Below are 26,501 nucleotides of genomic sequence, written 5' to 3' on the forward strand. Positions count from 1 at the left end.
TCCAACATGATTGACATCACTGTTAACATCACCCATTGGGTTGACTGAACCAGCCTCCCAAGGTCTTTCTCAGACACTAAGGAACAGAAGAAGTTGTCTTGCCTCTCAGATGCTTGCTTGAAATTTCCTTTCTTTGTCCAGTTTTCTTCAAGTAATCACCCCACGTTTGGGTGCCAATCTGTTGGATCTCTGTTATTTTACTGATCCTTAGGGTTCTTCTGGGGATCAGGAATGGCAAGCAGTCTTGATTTTTAACAATTTCTTATCTTAAAGTCTAAACAAACACACAAATACTAAGCAAACTAAGTGAAGAGCTGAGGAACAAAACAATGAAAAGCAAAGAGTAAAGATAAAAAGAAGATGAAGATGTCACCTCTGAAAAATCCATCACCTTTTATAATCCAGATAACAGAAAATTCCTTAGATAAGAATAAACCAGTCAGTAGTTGCACAATTACATCACGTGGGTAATGTGCTAATACTTGGCCAAAGGAAACAATTCACTCTTATTAAGATTTAACTTATACCCAGAAAACTCACTAAATTGAGCCAACAATGATAAGACTGCTGGAATAGATTTCTCAGGGTTAGAGATGAATAATAATAAATCATCTGCGTACAAAGATACCTTATGAATATCTGTTCCACGATTAATACCCAAAATATCCTGTGATTCTCTGATGGCAATTGCCAAAGGTTCTAAAGCGATGTTAAATAGTAATGGACTAAGAGGACAACCTTGTCTAGTGCCCCGAAATAAACGAAAAAATGGAGATCTTTGATTATTAGTAAACACCGAGGCTACTGGAGTTTGATAAATCAGTTTAATCCAAGAAATAAAGGTCGGACTGAAATTAAACTTCTCCAGCACATAAAATAAGTAAGGCCATTCAACTCTATCAAATGCTTTCTCCGCATCTAATGAAATAACACATTCTGAAGTGTTATGTGAAGGAGTATAAACAATATTCAGTAATCTCCTAACATTGAAAAAAGAATAGCGATTTTTAATAAAACCGGTTTGATCTTCCGAAATAATTTGGGGTAATACCTTCTCCAGCCTGGAAGCCAGTAACTTGGAAAAGATCTTAGAATCCACATTCAATAAAGATATTGGTCTATAAGATGCACAATCAGTAGGGTCTTTATCTTTCTTCAGTATTAAGGAAATGGAAGCTCTATAAAAAGATTGTGGCAAATTCCCCAATCTAATTGCTTCTTCAAAAACCTTGCATAGCCAAGGAGAGAGAGTAGCAGAAAAACATTTAAAAAATTCTTCTGTATACCTATCTGGACCTGGTGCTTTCCCAGAATTCATTGAGGAAATAACCCCTTTAATTTCCGCATCCGTGAACGGAGTATCTAATATTGAAAGATCATCGGATGATAATTTTGGAAAATTCAATTTCCCGAGAAAATCACACATGGTATTATGATCCTGAGGGAATTCAGATTGATACAGGGAGGTATAAAAGTCTTGAAAAGACTTATTTATCTCATCATGGTTAACTGTCAAATCCCCATTCTGCTGACGAACCTTAGTGATTTGACGTTTAACCCAAACATTCTTCAGCTGACTAGCTAACAGTTTTCCCGATTTATCACTATGTATATAGAAATCAGATCTGGTTTTCATTAATTGATTTTCAATCGGAGATGTAAGTAATAAACTATGTTCCATTTGAAGTTCAACCCTTTGTTTGTAAAGCTCCCTACTAGGAGTAGTTGAATATTTCTTGTCAATCTCTTTAATTTTATCAACCAATAAAAGAGTTTCCTTCTTAATGCGTTTTCTCAGACCAGCAGAGTAAGAGATAATCTGTCCATGTATATACGCTTTAAAGGTGTCCCAAAGTATTCCGCAAGAGATATCTTCCGTGGAATTAGTTGAAAAGAAGAAATCGATCTGCTCCTTCATAAATTTAATAAAGTCCGGCTCTTGCAATAAGGTAGAGTCAAATCGCCATTGTCTAGCACTTAAAGCTGTATCTGTAAAATTAATAGAAAGTTTTAATGGAGCATGGTCAGAAATAGCTATAATATCATAATTACAACCAATTACCGATGGAATAAAACAAGAGTCAATAAAAAAATAATCAATTCTCGAATAGGAGTGATAAACATGTGAGAAAAAAGAAAACTCTTTGTCATTAGGATGATGAAATCTCCAGATATCAAAAACTCCATTATCAGTCAAAAAGGAGTTAATACAAGTGGCTGACTTATTGGGTAAAGTCTGAATAGATGTAGATTTGTCCATCAAAGGATTTAGACAACAATTAAAGTCACCACCCATTATTAACTTATATTCATTTAAATTAGGTAAAGAAGTAAATAAGGACTTAAATAAGTCAGGACAATCCACATTTGGAGCATAAACATTAACCATAGCAACCTTTTTATTTCCGAGTAAACCCATAATTAACAAAAATCTACCATTCGGATCCGAAAGGATATCATGTTGAACAAATGCAATAGAGGAGTCAATAAAAATTGAAACTCCCTTAACTTTGGCATTCGAATTCGAATGATACTGTTGACCCCGCCAAGACCTAAAAAAGCGATATTTGTCCTCCTTCCTCACATGAGTTTCTTGTACAAAAATGATATGAGCATTAAGTCTTTGGAATACTTTGAAAATCTTCTTTCATTTAATCGGATGGTTTAAACCATTAGTATTCCAAGACACAAAGTTAATGGTTTGAGCCATGCTTCTAAAGTCATCCCTTTGGTATAGAAAGGGTTAACCATATTATAAACTCATGCACCCGGAAGAGGAACAAAAATAAAGAGCGGACCCGGAAGTGACGACATCGTAGACATATTTGTAGTTCAAGAACAGCCCGAGTGAAAAAACTAAAACAAATTGATAAGAGAAAAATAAAAAAGGAAAAGGAAAACAGACCAACCCCCACCCCCACACGAAAAAGAAAAAAAGCCAAAATATGGCTAGAAAAAGGAAAAAATGAGACTAATTCTACCCCCATATCAGCGGCAGACCACTCCGTGTTTAAAGGATATATGAAAAAAACCACCCCAACTAAAATCGCAATACTAAAATCTACGCTTCTTAATATGCTTAGTTGTAAAAAAAAGAATATAATCACTAAAAGTTTATAAATCGGGTTATAACCCAAACAAATCAAGAAGTATTTAAACTATGATAAGCGATGCATTATAGGAAGAAGACGAAAAAAGAAACAATAACGCCATCTTAAGCAAAACCAAGAATATTTTGCAAAAAACCACTATCTTGATAATAAAAAAAAATTCCCTTCGAAAGGTTAAAAATATACCTTCAAGGGAACAAAAATAATAGTCAAAAATATAGTATAGTGGTTAAAGTGTATAAGACAGAGCGATTAATATAACGAAAGCACACTTTAACTTAAATATGAAGTATAGGATAAACCTACACCAATAGCCAGAGACTAACCCTGGTTTAAGGAATCGAAAACCATCTTTCACGATCAGAATCACTCATTTATTTGAGAGTAGTGTCTATATCAGTAGGGAAGTTCTCCTCCAAATACTTTTTCGCTTCGAAAGTAGAAAGAAAAACCTGGCGAGGAGCGTTCGGCGGGGAGATTCTGAGCTTCGCCGGGTATAAAAGCGCAGGTTTTAGATTTTTCTCATAACATTCAGACATCAGAGGTTTAAAAAGAAGCCTTTTCATAACTTCAGGACTAAAATCTTCCACCAAACGGAAATAATAATTTTGAAATTTAATCATCCCAGCCCTTCGAGCCTCACGAATGAGTTGTTCTTTGTCATGTACGTAGTGAAACCGGACAATTACCACCGGGGGTTTAGCTGAAGCACTCGATGAACGACTCCAAATTCTATGTGCTCGGTCAAGTACCGGGGGTTCTCTGGAAAAACCGACGAAAACGCATCTTTTAAAAATTGAGCAAAATATTTCGAAGGATCGCCTTTTTCTATGCCGTCTGGGAGACCAAGTATGCGTAGGTTCTGTCTTCTGGACCGATTCTCCAAATCGACACTCTTGGCTTTAAGTGTTTCCACCAGTTTAATGGTCGAAATTAAATCCTGTTGCAATTTTTCAATTGTCAAATCTTGTTTCCGAGCTTCTTCTTGCAGAGACGCGATAAGAACTTGCTGCTGGTTAATTACTGAATCCGTCTTAACCATATAATCTTGAAAAGCCTTTATATCTTGTTTAAAAGCTTGATGTTGTTCATCAAATTTTCTATCCAAAACCTCCATAAGCAGTTCATAAGTTAACTCAGTGCGTTGCGGTTGAGCTTGCTTCTTTCCATTACCGTTCGGGTTACGCCCCGGTTCTCGTCCTTTGGATCTAAGAGCCATTTCTGTTTGCATATCTTCAAAAATTCACAATAAAATCTTAACGATAGGCCCGAGAAAGTAGAAAGAATCTTTTGGTGTAGGTAACAATAAGTTGAATAAGGGTGATCAAAGGTTAGAAAAAGTAAAGGTTATGGAGCGGATCTGAAACAGTACTCACTCCATGAGCGTCTCCCGCTGACCTCTCTGCATGGATTCTATGTGTCAAATAATCAATCTGTGCTGCAATGGATTACAACTGGATCATATTTAATGACTATGCAAATCCCAGAGATTAACCATGTTTTTGTGTTTTCTCTCGAAAGGCATTTATTTTTAAGTACATTAGAAAAAGTCTGCACTGCACAATCCACTTTCTAGGTAATGGAGTTCATTTTATGAACTTCTTAGAGGTAGCTAAATATAAGCTTGATCTGTAAACTCCAGGTTACAATTTTGTGTTACAGTGTTTACTGGGACCTTGAAATTCCAACTAATGCAGTGATTAAGGAGCTTGCTCCAATTGAGATGTTTCCACCACATCCAGATGTGGAAGTACTACGAGCACAACTGACATTAAAACTGAGACAACACTACCAGGAGCTGTGTCAACAGAGAGAAGGTAATCCCTATAGTTGGCAAGGCAGAAATGTTCAACTGTTCTTGATATGCACAAAAACAAATCACAAAGTATGAAAGAGAAAGCATTTCAAGCTTCAGGCTTATGGTTGATTTCAGAGCAGGAACGTTCATTTCCCTTTCCTTTCAACTTGCCATAGAAACATGAATTGTGCAGGAGGAGTCACTTGACTGTATAGTAAATAAATGTTTGATTTTATTTTCCCTCAGTCCTTCATTTTTGCCTACTTTAGGTAATACCAAGAACCAATCTATATCTAATTTAAAATTTTAAAAGATTGTGCTTCCATTGGTCTTTGAGGGGATGAGTTCTAAAGACTCATGATTCTCTGCAAAAAGAAATTTCGGCTCATCTCTGTCTTAAATGGGATACTTACTTTCTTTAAATAGTGATGCCTAGTTCTAGATTTTCCACACAAGAAGATGTTTTCAAAGTGGACCCTGCCAAGCCTCTTCAAAATCTCTTGTTTCAATCAAATACTCTTCCACTGTTCAAACTTTATTTGGTACAAGCCCAGTTTTCAGTGTTTGAACCACCTCAGACCCTAGGGTATCATCTAATGAAAAAGGTGTACTGGGCAATATTAACCAGTAAAATTGATTAACTGGTTGTTTATCTCTGATATTTATTGGAGCTTGCTATGTCCAAATTGCCTGTCATGTTTCTTGATATTCAGTAGCAAATGTTTCAAATGTACACCATTGGTTGTTTGGAACTCTGTCCTGACAATATAAAAGTGCAATATAAATGCATGTTCCTTCTTTTCAGAAACAGGGTTTTTATAGTATAGAGTAAGGGAATGCTACATAGGGGTATGGTTGAATTTGATTTTCCTGAACATGTTTTATTCTCAAGATTCTGACTCTTGCTGAAGGCCCTCCTTGAACCTTGCCTTGTGTGTTAGCCAAGGCAGTAATAATTGATTTAGAAAGCATAGTAGTTAAACCATTTGTGTCCTAACCCAATAACCATTTTGAATTTTCCAACTATAGATTGAATAACAGTTGGGGAAAAAGGTGGAAACCTAGCCTCTTTCAATTGAAACTGGTTGTAATGTTCTCAAAGGCAATCCTGAAATTAACTAGCTAATCATTGATCAAATTTGGTGGATATTTTCCTGTACTAAGTTACTTCCAAAGCACACGTTCTCCTTTAAATTTTGATTGTCCCATTGTTTAAATGACATTCAAATTTTTTTTGAGTAATTGCAGTTGTGACACCCAATATACACAATAGTAGAAAATAATGGACAAATTGAAGCAAGTTTTTCTATTACATTTAGTTAGTGGCTACTGCAAAAATGTGAGAAAATGGAAATATCCAGACAAGATATTAGTCTGTGAGTACTTTTAACATCAATTTGTTTGCCCTGGCAGGGATTGATCCACCTCGTGATTCATTTAACCGCTGGCTTTTGGAACGCAAGGCAATTGACAAGGGGAAGGATCCTTTGCTGCCGAGTGATTGTGATCCTGTCGTGTCACCTTCCATGTTCCGAGAAGTAATGAATGACATTCCTATTAGGTAATGCGATTTTATTTTGGGGGTGTGTGTGTGTGTGTGTGTGTGTGTTTGAGCCCCATATTCCATAAAAGACTACTGCAAGTACTTTCCAACCCATCCATGTAATTCCCTCTGCATAAACTCCCCTGCACAACCAAGAACAAGCTACTCTTCTCACTGCTGCCATCGGAAAGGAGATACAGAAGCCTTGCGTCCGCACCACCGGGTTCAGGAACGGTTATTGATCATCAACCATCAGAGTCCAGAACCAGTGTGGATAACTTCACTCAACACTGAGCTGATTCCACAATCTATGAACTCATTTTCAAGGACTCTGTAACTTACGTTCTTGGTATTTATTTATTTGTATTTGCATGGTTTGCCTTTTTCACATTGATTGTCTTTGTGTAGCTTTTCATTGATTCTGTTGTATTTCTTTGTCCTACTTTGAATGCCTGCAAGAAGATGAATCTCATGGTGGTATATGGTGACATATACGTACTTAGATAATAAAATTACTTTGAAAAGTAAAATGCAGGAAATGGTTAATAAAGCAAAGTGCTTGGTGGCTTGAGCAGTTAGACACTGCTCTCATTTTACTGTATTTAGCAATTCTACTCAGGAATATATTGCCTCACATTTGCATTTTTGTTTTGATGGCAAGGCAGGTTCTGTCAATAACAGTTGTTTGGAAGAAATGTTACATGAATATGAAGATATAATTCTCACATTTTGTTGTGGTTTATGTTCATGCGACATAGTTCGTTATGTTGAAATTGCCAGTGTGTCATCATTGTAAATCTTTAATCTTGCAGATTGTCTCGTATTAAATACAGGGAGGAAGCTCGAAGATTGCTTTTTAAATACGCAGAGTCGGCAAAGCGGATGATTGAATCCAGGTTGGTTTACTGGGGAAAACATTTCGACTATTTCATCTTGGGATGATCCCAGCTTCATATTTGTGTATATTTTGAGAAGTTTACAGTGTTCAAGTTAAAATCTTTCATTGTATGTTCTCAGAATCAATACAAAAATAGATTTTGCAATTTCACAATATCACGACCGACTCTTTCTGGGATGTTGTTGTGTTCAGTAATATTACTCCTAAATATGAGTTAATGTTCTATGCTAATGTGCTGACAAGTGAAAGTATCCAAAGTATCTTCACCGAAGAAGGAAATGATGTGTAATATTGGAAATGATGAACAGAGAGAGGACATAATAAGAGGCCTAGCATGCTTAAAAGTAAAAAAAAAAATTGTTAGGCCCAGTAACCCAGGCTCTTAAAAGAAATGAAAGGCAATAACACAGGCTCTAATTAAACATCTTCTAATGCTCTTTAACTACAAGCTTGGTACCTAAGGACTGGGTGACCACCAAGGAGAAATTGTTATTTAAGAAGGAAAGAAATGATAGACTGGAGTGACACAGTTCAAACAGAATAGTCTCATTATTGGCTTTCCATTCTGTACAATGTCAGAAAATGGTAGTACTGTGCAAAAAAATACTTAGAGACAATTCTTTCTTATAGATTCCCTACATCCAGTCAAAGTTTTGATTAATCCCATAATTAGTACTCAGAATTTTTCTTGTCATGATCTCCCTATCTGTATTCAAATTCAAATACCTGGCAATGTTTCCTTTATCAAAATTTAGACAAGCTCCACTATGCTTCCAGTATTCAGATGGATTCTATCTGCAATGTTCCCAGTTTCAGTATTCGGACCAAATGTAACTCAATGTCAATATTAAGAGTGGCTCTCCCTGGGATGATCACAGTGGCAGTATTCAGGTAGATTCTCACATGTGCTTCCCAATGTGTTACTGCATGAAATGTTTAAAATAGTGATGATGGTATTTTAAATAACTCTTCAGCAAAGTGCAAGGCTGCTATGTGAAACATTTGTATCATGTACATTGGAATTATGAACCCCATGCAACAACTATATGTATTGCTTACTCCCAAATTTATTTTATTCATAACAATATTCAAAGCTAGTATAAAATGCAAGAGATTTGGATTAATGCCTTAATAGTGTAATGAACTCAGATTGTGATGACTTCAAGCTTACACTTTGCAAAATTGTGCTCCAAATAGTGTTATGTTTTTAGTTCAATGACCTTTCATCAGAACTCGAAAAGATATTCTGATTTCCAGTTCTGATGAAGGCTTCTGAGAATGTTAAATTTGTTTTTCTTCTCACAAAGATTACCTAACTTGTTGTGTATTCCCAACATCTGCCTTTATTTTAGATTGTTAGTATCTGCATTTATTTGGCTTTCAACATGTGAACTAAGTAGAAATAGTCAGTATGGCTTCCCTCTAATTTGATGAGTATTTTGAAGAGATAACCAAAAAGATTAACGTCGTCTGAATGGATTTCAGCAAGGCTTTTAACAAGGTTCTCTATGGTCGGCTGGTCTGGAGGGTTAGATCACATGGGATCCAGGGTGAGGTAGCCAATTGGATTCAAAATTAGCTTAGTGGAAGTAGTCAGGGGGTGGTTGCGGAGAGATTTTCAGATTGGAAGCCTGACCAGCAGTATGCATTGGCGCTGAATCATTGTTCGTTGTCTATAGTGATTTGGATGAGAATATAGTTGGCAGGGTCAGCAAGGTTACTGACACCAAAATTGGTGGTCTAGTCAATCATAATGAAGAATATCCAAGATTACAAAGGATCCAGGTCAACTGGGAAACTGGACCAAAGAGTGGAAGATAGAACTTAACTCAGACAAGTGCAAAGTGCTGCATTTTGATAAGCTAAGCCAGAGTAAGTCTTGCATGTAAGTGGCAGAGCCCTGTAGAGCATTGTAGAACAGAAAGATCTAGCAGTACAAATACATAGTTCTATGCATTGAATTGTGGATTTCAGGATGAGGAAGTTGGAAGAACACACACCAGTCCTTACTAGCGGGGTCATCGATGGAAAGAATTCAAGTTCCTGGATTAGCATCTTGGAGGATCTATCTCAGAGGAGCTCACTAAGCTCCAAAACATGAGCCTCAATACCTCCCTGTGCAACTGCATCCTCAATTCCCTTACTGGCAGACCCCAATCAGTACATATTGGTAGAACATCACTGCAATCATCATCAGCAAAGATGCACTACAAGGCTGTGTGCTTAAGTCCCCTGTGTTACTGCCCTTATACCAATGATTGTATGGTTAAGTGTGGCTTTAAAGTTTGCAGACAACACCACTGTTGACCGAATCAAAGATAATGACAAATCAGCTTTTTGGAAGGAGATTGAAAATCTGCTTGAGTGGTGCCACAACAACAACTCACTCAATGTCAGCAAAACCAAGGAACTGATTATTGACTACAGGAGGAGGAAGCCAGAAGTCCATACGCCAGTCCTCATTAGGGGTTCAGAAGCAAAGAGGAACAGGAGCTTTAAATTCCTTGACAGTATCATATCAGAGGATCTGTCCTGGCGCCAGCAAGCAAGTACCATCACAAGAAGGCATTCAGCTCTATGGTTTCTTCGAGGTTTGCTTAGATTTGTCACGTCACTAAAATCTTTGACAAACTTTTTTAGATGCCCAGTGGGAAGTATCCCAACTGGTTGTGCCATGGCCTAGTATGAAAACACCAATACCCAGGAATGGAAAGGTCTACAGGAAGTGGTGGAATCAGCCCAGTCCACCCCAGGCAAGCACTCCCTATCATTGAACACATTTATATGGAGTGCTGCCACAGGAAAACAGTATCAATTATCAAAGAATCCCACCATGCTGTCTTCTCATTCTTGCCATTGGATAGGAGGTACAGGTGTCTTCGGTAGCACACCAACAAGTTCAGGAACAGTTATTACTCTTCAACGATCAAGCTTCTTAACCATTGTCACTAACTTCACTCACCACAACAACTGATTTACAACCTAGACTCACTTTCAAGTATTCTACAGCTCATAATCTCAGTTTGATTTTTATTTGCACAGTTTGTCTTTTTTTACACATTGGTTGTTTGTCAGTCTTTGTAGAATTTTCATAAACTCTATTGTATTTCTTTATTTTCCTGTAAATGACTAAGAAAATGAATCTCAAAGTAGTACAATGGATTCCAGTTAATTGGGCCATCGGTTAATCGGGGCAGCCACTTATTTGGGACCATTCATAAAGGGAAAAAAAACTAATCGAAAAATAGCTGGCATTCCTTTTGTTTATTTGGGACACTCTGCCGCTTAATGGGACAGGAGCCTGTAGCCAAACAGTTTCTAATTAGCATCAGTCACATCACTTGTGTGGCCACTAGACACTACACCATGCTTAGAGGGGACAGTTTTTAAATAGCATTAATTACATAGGTTTGTGTTCAAAAAGCAGTAATTTTTGCCACTGATGGTTGGCGATACATAAGCAGTAAGACAATTCAGAACTGTTTTGCTCACTGTGCTTTCAAGCATTGAGGCTTGAAGATACCAGAAACAACTGAGTGAAAATGAAACGATTTCACTATTTCATTGTCAGGAACTATGAAGTATTTGAAGGTGTCAACAACCATCTTGAATGTTACAGTGAAAATGAAGATTAGAGGATGCATACGTTGAAAGCATTGTATGAAGGCAATCCATTATCTACCCTAGATGTCTGTACTGATTTTGTTCATTTACAGTCAATCAAAAGAACACAGCAGTGTACCTGAATTTCTTCTGTTGATAACTATTAGGAACTCATGCACAGTTTTACAGTACAATAATAGTGTTCTGCTTTCATTTACATACATAATTTTTTACTCAACAGTAATTTGTCTTTTTTATACCTTTTTAACTATTTCCATTAAACTTCAGTTAATTGGGGCAGCCATTTAACTGGGCCAAAATATACTGGTCCTGATGGGTCCCTATTAACTGGAATCCAATGTATTTGTATGATGCATAAACCTTCCCAACATTGAGGACATCTTCAAAAGGGGGTGCCTCAAGGAGGCAGCATCTATCATTAAGGATTTCACCATCTTTTCATTACTGCCATTGGGGAGGGGAGCCTGAAGACCCACATTCACATTTTAGGAGTAGCTTTTTCTCTGCCATCAGATTTGTGAATGGTCCATGAGCCTTGCTATTCCTCTTTTGTATTATTTATATATGTATAACTTAGAGCAATTTTTATGTCATGCACTTTACTGATGCCACAAAATGTTTTACAAATATGTCAGTGATAATCTGATTTTAAAGTGGCAACACAGGTAGAAAGGTTGTTGAAGAACATGTCTGACACGCTTGTCTTCATTAGTCAAGGTGATGATTAGAAGAGTTGGGACACTATGTTAACTATATCAACTATACGAGAGGTTGACAGTTGGAATATTCTGTACAGTTCTGGTTACCTTACCACAGGAACAATGTCATTAAGCTGGGCTCTTGGGAAGATGCCACTGGCGATATATGGGTACATTTTACAGGCAACTCAGAACTCTACCAGATTTGAACTGCTATTGCTGGAATCTGCAGCCTGTAATTTCCCTCTAAGAAACAGTTTGCCAGTTCATGTTTCAAAGGTACATTTAATGTCAGAGAAATATATATAATATACATCTTGAAATTCTTTTTCTTCACAACCGTCTGCAAAAACAGAGGAGTGCCCCAAGGAATGAATGACAGTTAAATGTTAGAACTCCAAATCCCCCACCCACAATAAGCAGCAGCAAAGCGCCGGTCCCCCTCCCCCACCAAGCGCTGAAGCACGCAACAAAGCATCAATAAAGATACAGACTTGCAGTATCCCAAAGACTACTAGTTCACCCAGTATTCCACATACCACAGGCTCACTCTCTCCCTAATAAGGGTAAAAGGAGCATCCCCATTTCACAGTGAGAGGGGAGACATTCCAAACAACTCACTGATTTATGAGCTTTTTTCCGATCTCTGTGCCCAAAAAAATCAAGTCTCTAGACATACAGCCAGCAGCCAGCTTGCTGCTTTGGATCTTCCGTGTATTCCCACAACACACCAATTTCCTGCGGAGGCATCGAGCTCGAGTCCGCCTGCCTCCAGAGCCACGAAATCCCAGAACCCTGAAGGTGCGCTAGTCTTCTAGGCCACGTCCTTGGTACATCATAGAGCAGCCAGTCATGAGATCCCGAGAGCAGGTCCCATTTCCACAAAGAACCAAAGTCAGCTTGTAACTCCAGGTCAGGGTCTTCAAAAGAACCCTGAAAGGGAAAAATAGAGGTGTTAAAGATAGAAATAGAGTTGTTTCCAAAGAAAATAGCGGCTCTGTAGTTTTTCAATGATTCTATTTTATTTGTTGCAAGAAAATGAATCTCAAGGTAGTATATGGTACATATACGTACCTTGATAATAAATTTACTTTGAAAGGGTGCGGAAAAGATTCACAGGGATATTACTGGGATTGGAGGGCTTGAGTTGAAAGGAAAAACTGGATAGGATGGGAGTTTTTTTCCTGGAGCATAGGAGGCTGAGGGGTGACCTTACAGAGGTTTGTAAAATCACAAGGGACATAGAAGAGGTGTATGGCCACAATCCTTTCTCGAAGAGTCTAAGACTCGGGCATAGATTCAAGGTAAGAGAGGAAAGATTTAAAGGGGATCTGAATGACAGTTTTTTCACATAGAGGGTTGTGGACTTATGGAAAAAACTGCTAGAAGAAGTGGTAAATGGATATATGGTAGAACATTTAAAAGATGTGAATAGGAATGGTTGAAAGGAACTTGGGCGGAATGCAGGTAAATGGGGCTAGTTGGCAGTATAAAGGCCTGTTTTCGTACTGTACATAGGAGCCATGCATGTACTTCCTGTCTATCTGTATTGTACTTTGTGTATCATGTTTATTGGGGGTAATTTGTGGGTTTGGGCGTGGTAGAAGCAAATACATTCTTGCTTCGACTTAGTTAGTTTAGTCTTGTTGAGAGGGATTGAGCCAGGGGTGATTTTTTCTGATGACTGCTAATTGGAACACTTATTGTATTAATTATGTTTAATTATGCTAGTTATTATTATTTCACTTTATTACTAATTTAGTTTTGTTAGTTTTTTATCAATATAAGATTGTTCATCTTTGCTGGTTTCATAATAAAGGATCAAACATACTTTTTCGACTTGGAACTTGGTTATTTTGGAAGCACACCATACAGTGTCCACTCTGGTACACAGTGGGAATTACTGTGTCTGTCAGATAACAAGTTAATTAGAAAATAAGTTGTTATGGTTTCAGGTACAGTGGAAGTTTTCCCAAACCCCTTTGGGGTTGTTGTTGGCGTGATTATAGAATCTTAAAATAAAATAATGTATTTCAGGCTCTGAGAAGAAATCTTGATTCTTTTTGTCTGTTTGGAAATAATGATCCTAGGATCCATTTTGTCCTGATTACTTTATGCTGCTTCCCCAGGAACGCTACACCAGATATCAGGAAAACTGTGAAGTGGAACGTTGAAGATACTTTCAACTGGCTACGAAAGGAACCATCTGCTACAAAAGAAGATTATATGGTAAGAGAAAAACTAAAAGTTAAAAGGAAGATTACAAAATAACGCAATAGTAGCTTGAATATTAATATGGTCATTTAGGTCAGGGATAATAGAAGTCACAAAATAGTGAGCATCAGTGCAAGAATTGGATTCAGAGAGAATTATCAGTGGGGAACTGGGGCCAAACAAGATGGTCTTTAAAGAGGAATTAGTCATAGAGGAATAGTCCCCGGGTTACGAACGAGTTCCGTTCCTGAGTCCATCTTTAAGTCGGATTACATAAGTCGGAACAGGTACATCTGGTATTATTTAGCGTCAGTTAGTCAAACGTTTGTCTTAGTATATTAGTATATATGTTACCTTTCTATGCATATAAAACACTTAAGAAACGTATGTATTCCAATAATTAAACCAATGTGTTGCTTAGTAATAATTGTAGCTTTCGTCGGGGCAGGGCCTTTCACATGCTCCATTATTCTCACTTTATCCTTTAAAATTGTTCCGATCGTTGACCGACTGTAGCCTAACGCTTTTCCAATGACCAATGACGTTTCACCTCTTTCCAAATGCTTTATTATTTCCACTTTATTTTCAATCGTGATCGCTTCCCATCAACGGAACAGAAACACTGCGGGCGGCGGGTTCCGAGGTCTGCCGGGTCCTAAGGACCACTGCACTGAATTCCCCGGGTCCTAAAGTCCACCGTACTGAGACAGGTTAAATAGGACAAGTGGGGGCTGTGCTGGGTTTGGGTATTTAATCTTCCACAATATTCTGCGTGGGAATTTAAACTGGAGGTGGCAGTGTTTTTTTAACGAGGTCGAGTTGTGAGCTCGACATCAACCCAGCACTGCTCGGGAGCAGTCTGTCACTGGACCGAACTCGGGAACCTCCGTTCTCGAGCCCGGCACTAATCTCACTGCGCCACCAGCCGACCGGAAGAGGCGGGGCGGGGTCAGGGTGAATCTTGCTAAGAAAAATTTAAGCCAAATACAAAGTTACACACTCAACGCAGTGTCAACAGCAACAACTTAAAATGGCAGACAGCGTCGCGATCCGACTTAAAATGGTGGACGGCGTTCTCCTTCCTCGGTTTGTAAGTACAAGTTGTTTGTAAGTTGGATGTCCGTAACTCGGGGACTACCTGTAATAAGGTAATAGGAAAGCTAGACAATAAGAACTCAGCAGTGTAGTAGTTATAATACTGGATTATTGACCTAGGGGTAGGAGACAGGATTTTAAATCTCACCTTAGCAAATAAGGAATTTAAATAAATTAATTGAAATTTCTGGATTATTGAAAAATTCTCTAGTTCTTTAATGGCACTTTGTTATGAACAGAAAAAAATTTCCTTATCAGTAGGAACAGATTCAGAAAGAGTTAATTCATAACTCTAGATCTATAGCAGTATTGTTGATTCATAACTGATCACTAAAATTGTGATAGTTCAATTTCGACTTCTGAGACAGTGCAATGACTGTAAGATAGGAAGGACAATCTGTGAATGATCTAGGCATCTAATATGAAGTATGCAATGATATACTGTATGCCATTCTCTTCTGCTCTTCACCAACATTTCCAGACTTAGCAAAATTGGAAGATCTATCCCATAGAAAAGTCTGGCACATCAGTCTAGACAAATTCGTGAATGGTGTGCACACAGTGGAATACAATCAGGAATTAATGGCTGTGAGAATTCTTAACTCTGAAAGCAATTCATGAAAGTGTCATGAGTTTATACCAGGGCATGAAAGATTTTGAGCATCACTTGAAAGAAGCACTGAGAGCAGCAAGAGGACAAGTTGTACTCTGGATGGGGTTTCTTCTATGTCCCTCACCAGAGGTTAACATGGTAGAACATTACTGTAGTACAGAAACAGGCCCTGTGCCAAACCATTAATCTACTTACTTCCAACGACCTGAACCTGGATCCATAGCCCTCCATATCCCTCTCATCCATGTACCTATCCAAATTTCTTTTAAATGTTGAAATCAACCCCTCATCCACCATTTGCGCTGGCAGCTTATTCCACACTCTCATCACCTACTAAGTGAAGAAGTTTCCCCCATGTCCCCCTTAAATATTTCACCTTTCACCCCTAACATGTAACCTCTAGTTGTAAGCTCACCCAGCTCAGTAGAAATGACCTGTTTGCATGTGCCCTTATCTCTAACCCTCATAATTTTATATACTACTCTCATTCTTCCATGCTCTCGGGAATAAATTCCTTACTTTTTCAACCTTTCCTTATAACTCAGGTCTTCAAGTCTCAGAAAGATACATGTAAATTTTCTGTGCACTCTTTCAATCTTACATACATCTTTCCTGTAGGTCAGTGACCAAAACTGCATCCAATACTTCAAATTAGGCCTTACCAATGTCTTATACAATTTCAACAACATCCAACTTGTGTTTTCAGTACATTGATTATGAAGGTTAATGTGCCTGAAGCTTTCTTCATGACCCTATCTACCTGTGACACCCCTTTCAAAGAATTAATGGATCTGTATTTCCAGATCCTTCTGTTCTACCACTCACCATGTAAGACCTACCCTGGTTGGTCCTCTCAGTGACAACACCTCACACGTGTCCACGATAAATTCCATCTGTCACTTTTCAGCCCATTATTCAGGCTAGTCCAGTTGCTACTTTGACCTTATCCTAGGTTTTTTATATAAATTTTGTTTTAGATGTTTATTTTTTGTCTTCTGCGTTAGTGCGTCAATAGAAAAGAGCGGATTTTAGATTTGCAATCAATCATTTTTCAAGAAATTAAATCAGAGAATGTTTTGTATTTCATTAAAGAAAGTAACATATTAAGTAACAGACCACTTTTCAAATAAAAACTGGATTACCTTGTAGGTATATAGCCCAATGTATGATTAAACAAAGATAACAAACAGCTGATAATCATCAATGACATAATAAACTCAGTGAACTAAACTGATTAACTGAAACAGAAACAGGTGTAGAAGGAATCAAACTGGGTGAAGGACAACCAAACTAAAAGGTGAGGATGTGGCAGAAGTGAGATTTTAACCTTCAAATCTTAAGTTCTTACGCCATAGCAAGAGTGAGCATAGTATCAAGGTACTAGTGATCATCCTGCATCAGGAAGGTCTCCCAAACTGAAATTTTGTGGCAGACAGGAGCTTCAAAATGTGCTGGCCAAGCTCTCCTGAAGAAGCACAAAGAAATGAGCAAGTTGAGGAGCAGTAACACAGTGGTTGGCTATGGAAACTAAGTGCAGCAGAAGAGATGCATCAAACTGACATCCCTTCTAAATTGGAAGAAGTTCAGCATTGTAATTGGCTCTTAACTCAAAGAAACCACTGGAACCACACTACAGTCTGGAGAAGTCTTGTTGGAAGTGGTCTTCATCGAAGAGTTGCTGCCAGAAAGCCATTTCTCCAAAGAGAAAACAAAGCCAAGAGACTCACCCATGCACAAAGACTCAAGGACTGGGGTGCTGAACAATGGTTGCAAGAGCCCTGGATTGATGAGTCAAAATTTGCAACTTTTAGCTCAAACAATGGCACTTTGTAGAAGAGTTTGAGAGCGCGACATAGATGATCAGCTGCAGCCAACAGTGAATCACGGCGGAGATTCCCTGCAGGTTTGAGGCTGCATTTCTACAAATGGAGTTGGTAATTTGGTCAGAATTAATGGATTTCTCAATGCTGAGAAGTACAAGTAGGTTCTCATTGATCACTCTGTACCATCATGGAGGCATCTGATCAGTTCCAACTACATTCTGCAGCATTACAATAACCTCACGTACATGGCCAAGATCGTAAAGAACTATCTTCAGTGAAAATGAAGAACAAGGAGTTCTGTAACAGGTGCTATGGTCTCCACAGAGCCCTAATCTCACCATCATTGAGGCTGCCTGCAATTACCTGGAGACAAAAGCAGGCAAGGCAGCCAAAGTCAGCAGAAGAACTGTGGCAAGTTCTCCAAGATGCTTGGAATAACATACCAGCTGATTTTCTTATAAAACTGAGATTTAATGTAGTTTTAAAGGCAATGGGTGATCATAACAAATATTAACTTAGTTTTTTTTACTGTTTATTGCTTTTTATAGGAAATTTTTTGATATTCAGAAAATTCATTATTTTCGCAAGCATCTTTACAGAATATTTTTTTTTAAATATGCCAAAGACTTTTGCATAGTACTTTAATGCTGGAATGATGCCTTTTTGCACTGATTCTAGTAGAACTCTTGTTTCTGAGCAAGTGTCTTGAACACTAAATAAAAATAGAGCAGAAAAACTGATGTTTCGTACCAAGAAATTTCAAACTACTGATAAAGGGGTATTGGAACTTAGAGAATGGTAATATGAAAAACGTGGGTTATGTAAATGCTATTTATGAATACTTCTTTCTAGAAATATATTCTGATCTAAATTGTTGGATGAAATCCTGAATCTTGTTTATTGCAGGAGAGGCTTGAACATTTGCGGAAACAATGTGGACCCCATGTGGCAGCAGTGGCTAAAGATTCAGTGGAAGCAATCTGTGGGAAGATATATTACATATCTAGTGAATATGCGAAGCGAGTCCGAGAGAAGCATTTAGCAGTACTCCGTGAGTGCAACATCTCAGGTGAGTTATGCAGTCACTAGCAAGCCAATAATAAAGATTTAAAGTATCAAGAGTAGTATGAACTGGATAACAGAGCTTTTACTGTTCTAACATCTTTGAGCACCTTTCACACCTAAAATGTAGGTCACCATTTTTCATCAGAGGTTTTTCTGTATCTTAATTTCTGTCATTTCCTTGTTTTCCAATGTATTGTCTCTTGTCTCATTCTATAAAGGATCCACATTAACTTCTAGTCTTGTACTATATGTGTAAGAAGTCTCATAGTCTGCTATTATGTTTCTCACTAGCTAACCCACATATTCATCCTTTTTCCTTATTACAGTTGACCTTCACTAATCTGACTACCTATAATCTGGTTCCTTCAATAATCCGGCACTGATTTCAAGTTTTCTGTGTAACTGTAATTTGAAATTTCCTGGACCACCGTACCAATCTGCTGTGCATTGTTTTGGTTGCGCTAGATCTGTTCACGTGTTGGCACGCTCTTGTAAGCACGGAGAGGCGATTCCTGCTTTGTTTTCCTGCATTTATTAATATCATTTGCATGAAACGTGGCCGCCCGGCACCCGCCTGTCTCACCTGCAAGCGGCAGAGGAGCTGGTGCGCGCTGGGTCGGTCCGCCTTCTCACCCACCTGCGGGCGGTTGAACACGGCCCTCCGGCGTCACCTAGCAGGCGCTCCGTATTCTTCTGCCTACGACGTCAGATCAGACGTGGTGACCCGCTGAATTTAAGCATATTACTAAGCGGAGGAAAAGAAACTAATGAGGATTCTCTCAGTAACTACGAGTGAAGAGAGAAGAGCCCAGCGCCGATTCCCCGGCAGCTTGGCAGTCGCGTAAAATGTGACATATAGAAGTCCTCCTTTCTCCAGCTTCTGCTTCTGCTCACCCAGATGTGCTGCCACCAACATCAACAGTTTCTGAAGAAACTGTTGTGCCAGTTTCAGCACCAGTTCCTGATGCTTCACTCATTTTTCAAGATGAAAATGTTGATGATCCTGACAACCCCACACTTGCAGACACGTAACTTTGCCTGAAGGTATATTAAATGTCTCACTTTAGAAGCGGAAGTGCTCAACTGTTCTGTATAAGTTAATTCCTGTACATTTACCTTTATTTTATCTGTGCCTGTACAGTATATTACTTTATTAAAATTTCACTTGCTACTCATTTAATATTTCTGTTTCATTATTATCTAACGTACTGATTTACATGATATTTTAAAGGTATGATGAGGCAGTTAGCCATTGCTTAATGTGATCCTTCTGTAATTCGGCATTTTCACAAATCCGGCGCCCCTCAGGTCCCAATGGTGCCGGATTATAGAAGGTCGATCTGCAATACCTTTTCATCCTTTACTGAATTCTGAAGCTTTCACAGTACTTAGTCTTATTACATTTTTGGGTAACTTTTCCTTTGATCTAATACAGTTTTTAACTTCCCTTCATGGCAATGACTGGACCATTTTTCCTCTTGGCATTTGGTGCTATATTTAAGTAAACTATGTATTAATTTAAATGTTAGACAATTTTTTCTTGTTGTCATACATTATACAGTGCCTATAAAAAATTTATACACATTTCTTCCCCCCACCCAGGAAGTTTTCGGGATTTGTTGTTTTACAGCATTGAGTCACAATGAATCACTGATCAACAGAAAAAGACTCTTTTCTGTCGAAGTGAAAACAGATCTCTATAAAGTGATCTAAATTAATTGCAAATATAAAACACTAAATAATTGATTACATAAATATTCAGCACTATTAATATGACACACCAGTTCTTCACTTGTGCAGCCAATTGGTTTTAGAAGTCACATAAATAGTTAAATGGAGATCACCAGTGTGCAGTCAAGATGTTTCAATTGATTATAGTAGAAACGCACTTGTATGTAGAAGGTCCAATTGCTAATGAGTCAGTATTTTGGCAAAAACTACACCATGAAGACAAAAGAACATTCCAAGCAACTTCACGAAAAAGGTTATTGAACCCAAGTCAGGAGATGGATGTAAGAAAATTTTCAAGTCACTGAATATCTCTTGGAGTACAGTTAAGTCAATCATCAAGAAATGTAAAGAATATGGCACAGCTGTAAATCTGCCAAGAACAGGCCATCCTCAAAATCCGAGTGACCATGCAAGAAAGGGACTAGTGACGGAGGCCACCAGGAGACTTATGATAACTCTGGAGGAGTTACTAGTTTCAGTGGCTGAGATGGGAGAGACTGCAATGTACAACAGTTGCCCAGGTGCTTCACCAGTCGCAGTTTTATGGGAGAGTGGCAAAAAGAAAGCCACTGTTTTTTTTTAAAAAAAAACCAACTTTCATGAAATTTTGGCTGGAGTTTACCAGAAGGCACGTGGGAGACTGAAGTCAGCTGGAAAAAGGTTCTATGGTCTGATGAAACCAAAATGGAGTTTTTTGGCCATCAGACTAAACACTATGTTTGGTGTTAGCCAAACACCGCACATCATCAAAAACACACCATACCTACCATGAAACATGGTGGTGGCTGCATCATGCTGTGGGGATGATTCACTGCAGCAAGCCCTGGAAGGCTTGTGAAGGTAGAAGGTAAAATGAATGCAGCAAAATACAGGGAAACCCTAGAGGAAAACCGGATGAAGTCTGCAAGAGAACTGTGACTTGGGAGATTTCTTTTCCAGCAAGACAGTGACCCCAGGCATAAAGCCAAAGCTGCATGGGAATGACTTAAAAACATTCCTGGATTGGCCAAGTCAGAGTCCAGATCTCAGTCCAATTGAGAATCTGTGGCTGGACTTGAAAAGGACTGTTCACTCACGATCCCCATGCAATCTGACAGAGCTTAAGCAGTTTTATAAAGAAGAATTGGGGGGAATTGCTGTGTCCAGATGTGCAAAGCTGATAGAGACCTATCCACACAGACTCAAGGCTATAATTACTGCCAAAAGTATATCTTCTAAATACTGACTTGAAAGGAGTGAATACTTTATGCAATCAATTATTTACTGTTTAGTAATTAATAAATTTAGACCAATTTTTAGAAATTTGTTTTCACTTTAACACAAGTCTTTTTCTGTTCATCAGTGTCAAAAAAAAAAGCCAAATTAAATCCACTGTGATTCAATGTTGTAAAATGATAAAATATGAAAGCTTCCAAGATGGGTGAATACTTTTTATAAGCACTGTATAATGTGCTGGTTGAATTGTTATTGTTTATAAAGGCTAATGTATCCTCTTTGTGTCTGTATTTTTGCTCAATTTGTAAAGGTCAGGAACCTGCATGTTTTAAATAACTTTATTAATACTCCTGCCACCTTTTAAAGGTTGTGCACATGCACACTCAGGTCTCTCAATACCTTATTGAATTGAACTCTTCACATTTTTCATTTCTTGCAAAGTTTCATGATTTCCTTCTCCTCTATATCAGATCATGATATAAATCAACTGCTAGGTCCTTCCATTTCAGTAGCCTGTATACATTCTTTGAAGTCCATAATTACAGTCTTTAAGCTCTCCCTCCCTGTCTTAAAGTAAGGACAGAAAATGCAAGAAATAAATGTAAATATGTTCAACCCCGGACCCCTTTCCTGAAGAATATAGGATTTTGCAGCAGATCATAAAGGAAAGGGTTAAGTTGAAGGCATCTGTAGATAAAGGATAATTTGCAAGTGAATAGTCGGGATCGTAGAACCATAGAACATTACAGCACAAAAACAGGTCTTTTGGCCCTTCTTGGCTGTGCCGAACCATTTTTCTGCCTAGTCCCACTGACCTGCACCTGTACCATATCCCTCCAAACTCCTCTCATCTATATACCTGTCCAAGTTTTTCTTAAATGTCAAAAGTGAGCCCTCATTCACCACTTCATCTGGCAGCTCATTCCACATTCCCACCACTCTGAGTGAAGAAGACCGATGCCATGTTCCCTTTAAACTTTCCCCCTTCACCCTTAACCTATGACCTCTGGTTTTTTTCTCCCCTAGCCTCAGTGGAAAAAGCCTGCTTGCATTCACTCTACCTATACCCATCATAATTTTATACACCTCTATCAAATCACCCCTCATTCTCCTACTCTTCAGGGAATAAAGTCCTAACCTATTCAACCTTTCTCTGTAACTCAGATTCACAAGTCCTGGCAACATCCTTATAAACCTTCTCTGCACTCTTTCAACCTTATTAATATACTTCCTGTAATTAGGTGACCAAAACTGCACACAATACTCCAAATTCGGTCTAACCAATGCCTTATATAACCTCACCATTAGATAGATAGATAGATACTTTATTCATCCCCATGGGGAAATTCAACATTTTTTCCAATGTCCCATACACTTATTGTAGCAAAACTAATTACATACAATACTTAACTCAGTAAAAATATGATATGCATCTAAAATCACCCTCTCAAAAAGCATTAATAATAGCTTTTAAAAAGTTCTTAAGTAGTTTACTTAAATACATTGAGTCCTAACCCCGACACTTTAACATATCTTACTCCTGGTGGTTGAATTGTAAAGCCGAATGGCATTGGGGAGTATTGATCTCTTCATCCTGTCTGAGGAGCATTGCATTGATAGCAACCTGTCGCTGAAACTGCTTCTCTGTCTCTGGATGGTGCTATGTAGAGGATGCTCAGGGTTTTCCATAATTGACCGTAGCCTACTCAGCGCCCTTCGCTCTGCTACCGATGTTATACTCTCCAGTACTTTGCCCACGACAGAGCCCGCCTTCCTTACCAGCTTATTAAGACATGAGGCATCCCTCTTCTTAATGCTGCCTCCCCAACACGCCACCACAAAGAAGAGGGCGCTCTCCACAACTGACCTATAGAACATCTTCAGCATCTCACTACAAACATTGAATGACGCCAACCTTCTAAGGAAGTACAGTCGACTCTGTGCCTTCCTGCACAAGGCATCTGTGTTGGCAGTCCAGTCTAGCTTCTCGTCTAACTGTACTCCCAGATACTTGTAGGTCTTAACCTGCTCCACACATTCTCCATTAATGATCACTGGCTCCATATGAGGCCTAGATCTCCTAAAGTCCACCACCATCTCCTTGGTCTTGGTGATATTGAGACGCAGGTAAATTGAGTTGCACCATATCACAAAGTCCTGTATCAGTTTCCTATACTCTTCCTCCTGTCCATTCCTGACACACCCCACTATGGCCGTGTCATCAGCGAACTTCTGCACATGGCAGGACTCCGAGTTATATTGGAAGTCTGATGTGTACAGGGTGAACAGGACCGGAGAGAGCACGGTCCCCTGCGGCGCTCCTGTGCTGCTGACCACCGTGTCAGATCTACAGTCTCCCAACCGCACATACTGAGGTCTATCTGTCAAGTAGTCCAACTCTTATACTGAATACTTTGATTTATAAAGGCCAATGTACCAAAAGCTCTCTTTACGACCCTATCCACCTGTGACGCTACTTTTAGGGAATTATGTATCTGTACTCCCAGATCCCTCTGCTCTACGGTACTCCTCAGTGTCCTACCATTTACCTTGTATGTTCTACCTTAGTTTGTCCTTCCAAAGTGTAATACCTCACATTTGTCCGCATTAAACTCCATCTGCCATTTTTCAGCCCATTCCTCCAACTGGTCCAAATCCCTCTGCAAGCTTTGAAAACCTTCCTCACTGTCCACTACACCTCCAATCTTTGTATCATCAGCAAATTTGCTGATCCAATTTACCACATTATCATCCAGATCATTGATATAGATGACAAATAACAATGGACCCAGCACTGATCCCTGTGGCACACCACTAGTCACAGGCCTCCGCTCAGAGTAGCAATCCTCCACTACCACTCTCTGCCTTCTTCCATTGAGCCAATGTCTAATCCAATTTACTACCTCCCCATGTATACCTAGCAACTGAATCTTCCTAATTAACCTCCCATGCGGGATCTTGTCAAAGGCCTTACTGAAGTCCATGTATACAACATCCACTGCCTTCCCTTCATCCACTTTCCTGGTAACTTGCTCGAAAAACTCTAATATATTGGTTAAACGTGACCTACCACGCACAAAGCCATGCTGACTTTTTCTATTAAGTCCCTGTCTATCCAAATACTTGTAGATCCTATCTCTTAGTATTCCTTCCAATAATTTACCTACTACCGATGTCAAACTTACCAGCCTATAATTTCCCAGCTTACTTTTTGAGCCCTTTTTAAACAAATTCCAGTGTATACAAGCCCAAATTTGCATCTTTGTTTACAAATTGCTTTCAGGATTTAGCTCCGCCCCATTTCTATTCTCCAGTTTTAAATCACTTTATGTCACTGATGTTATGCACATATGTAGTTCTATGTTCTAACAACCTCAATTTTAGGTATGCCTGCTTCTGGTCTAGCGTGCCCTTCTGCACTCTGTTAAACTGGTGTTGATCCCCAGCGTGATGATAGTGGTGATGTGTGCAATAAGCTGGGCAGCAGGTTACAGACTGCGGTGAAACAGATTTCTGCTGTCATCATTGCCTCACGTATATACAGTTTTGAATTGATCCAAGTCTATCCCATTTAGCAGAACTGCAGTGCTCCCCAATATGATGGATTGGGTCCTTGGTGTAAAGACAGGAATTTGTTTCCAGAAACTTTGTAGTGATTACCTTGTTGTCTTGGGTGATGTAAGGTGATCCATCCTGTTCTGTTTTCTCCTTTCTGTTTTTCAAAGTGAGCAATAATGGTATAATTGAGTGGCCTGGCCTCCTAGGTCATTTTAGAGGCCATTTAAGAGCAACCACATTGGAATGTTTGGATTTGTATGTGGCCAGAGCAGGTAAAGATGACAAATTCCCTTTGCTTAGGGACTTTGCTACACAAAATTTAATTAAACTGTGATGTTTTATATCTTCAAAAGCTGCTTTACAGAAGCATCTAGATGCTTTAAAACTGTTACCTTAATTCAGATAACCATTTATTTATTTTAATACAAAGTTAGTAATGTAAATGATTATGGAATTGTTATTATTACAAAGAGGAGATTGGATGCAATTTGCCTTTGAAATCTACATTTCATTTCTACTGTTCCTTCAGAAGAGTTGGAAAAGCCGGAAGTAATGGACAGGTTGGTGTACTGTTACCCTTCGAGGCTTGCATACCCTACAATTCCACTCCCACGTGTTGAAATGCACTTTGAGAATGATTTGGCCTGTGTACGTTATAAAGGAGAAGTTAGGAAAATCAACCGGAACTACTTAAGTAAACTGGTGAGTTACTTTTTTCATCTGGTTTATAGGGTTAGAGAGTATGAAATTGATTTTGTTTATGCAATATAGTGTGAAATGTAACTGTAAGAAGGATTAGTAGGAAGTTGAGAAATTGGTGGCAAGGGACTGGAACTTGGCCTAATGAAATGGTAAAGGCAGAAACCCTTAAAACATATGAAAATGCATTTGAAGCTTTGTAATCTACAAGAAAGTAAGAATAAGCTGAATGCTTCAGTTCCACCTACAAGGACACAGCAGTGAATGGCCTGTCTCTTGAATTTCCGCAATTTTCTAAAGTGATTTAAAATTGGAGGAGAATAGAAATGGGGTGGAGCTAAATCCTGAAAGCAATTTGTAAACAAAGATGCAAATTTTAAGATCAAAATATTACTTAATTTCTCCTGGATCTACAAACCCAGTAGTTGTTCGGTGTTTACATAATATATATTATAATTTTTTTCCTGCCAAAAAGGACAATTTCAGCTTTTTCCCACATTATACTCCATTGTGCCAAACAGAAAATGACCCACCCATTTATTCCTGCAGACCTTCCTGATAGCCAGCTAATCATATCCTTGTTAATATGTTATCCTGCATCATGGGCTTTTAATTTTTTTCAACTGTCTGAAATGCAGCACCTTGCTAAATGCCTTGTGGAAATCTAAATATTGTAAATCCACCAGTTCCCCTTCCCTCCCACCTTATACCACAGATGTTACTACTTCAAAGAACTGCAATAAACAGATCAAATATGTTTTTTTTCTTCTACAAAATATTTTAATTTTGCCTGATTACCTTGAATTTTTCTAAATGC

At 38.6% G+C, this 26,501-nt stretch overlaps 1 protein-coding gene across 6 annotated transcripts in view; it reads left to right on the forward strand.

The window, feature by feature from the left end:
* pcif1 (phosphorylated CTD interacting factor 1) overlaps positions 1–26,501 on the forward strand; it is a 127,373-nt gene that overhangs the window by 64,394 nt on the left and 36,478 nt on the right. For 5 of the 6 annotated variants that reach the window (XR_012100841.1, XM_073061558.1, XM_073061559.1 and 2 more), the window contains 6 exons: positions 4,773–4,927; positions 6,322–6,469; positions 7,264–7,347; positions 13,801–13,900; positions 18,323–18,485; positions 25,515–25,687. Coding sequence is in view for 5 of the 6 variants with exons in the window: in XM_073061558.1 (XP_072917659.1) it covers positions 4,773–4,927; positions 6,322–6,469; positions 7,264–7,347; positions 13,801–13,900; positions 18,323–18,485; positions 25,515–25,687 (823 nt within the window). In the remaining variant the exon portion in view is untranslated. The remainder of the gene's footprint in view (positions 1–4,772; positions 4,928–6,321; positions 6,470–7,263; positions 7,348–13,800; positions 13,901–18,322; positions 18,486–25,514; positions 25,688–26,501) is intronic. The other variant, XM_073061562.1, reaches the window with a different exon arrangement.

Source organism: Hemitrygon akajei, chromosome 11, assembly GCF_048418815.1.
Source record: "Hemitrygon akajei chromosome 11, sHemAka1.3, whole genome shotgun sequence".
Taxonomy (NCBI): Eukaryota; Metazoa; Chordata; class Chondrichthyes; order Myliobatiformes; family Dasyatidae; genus Hemitrygon; species Hemitrygon akajei.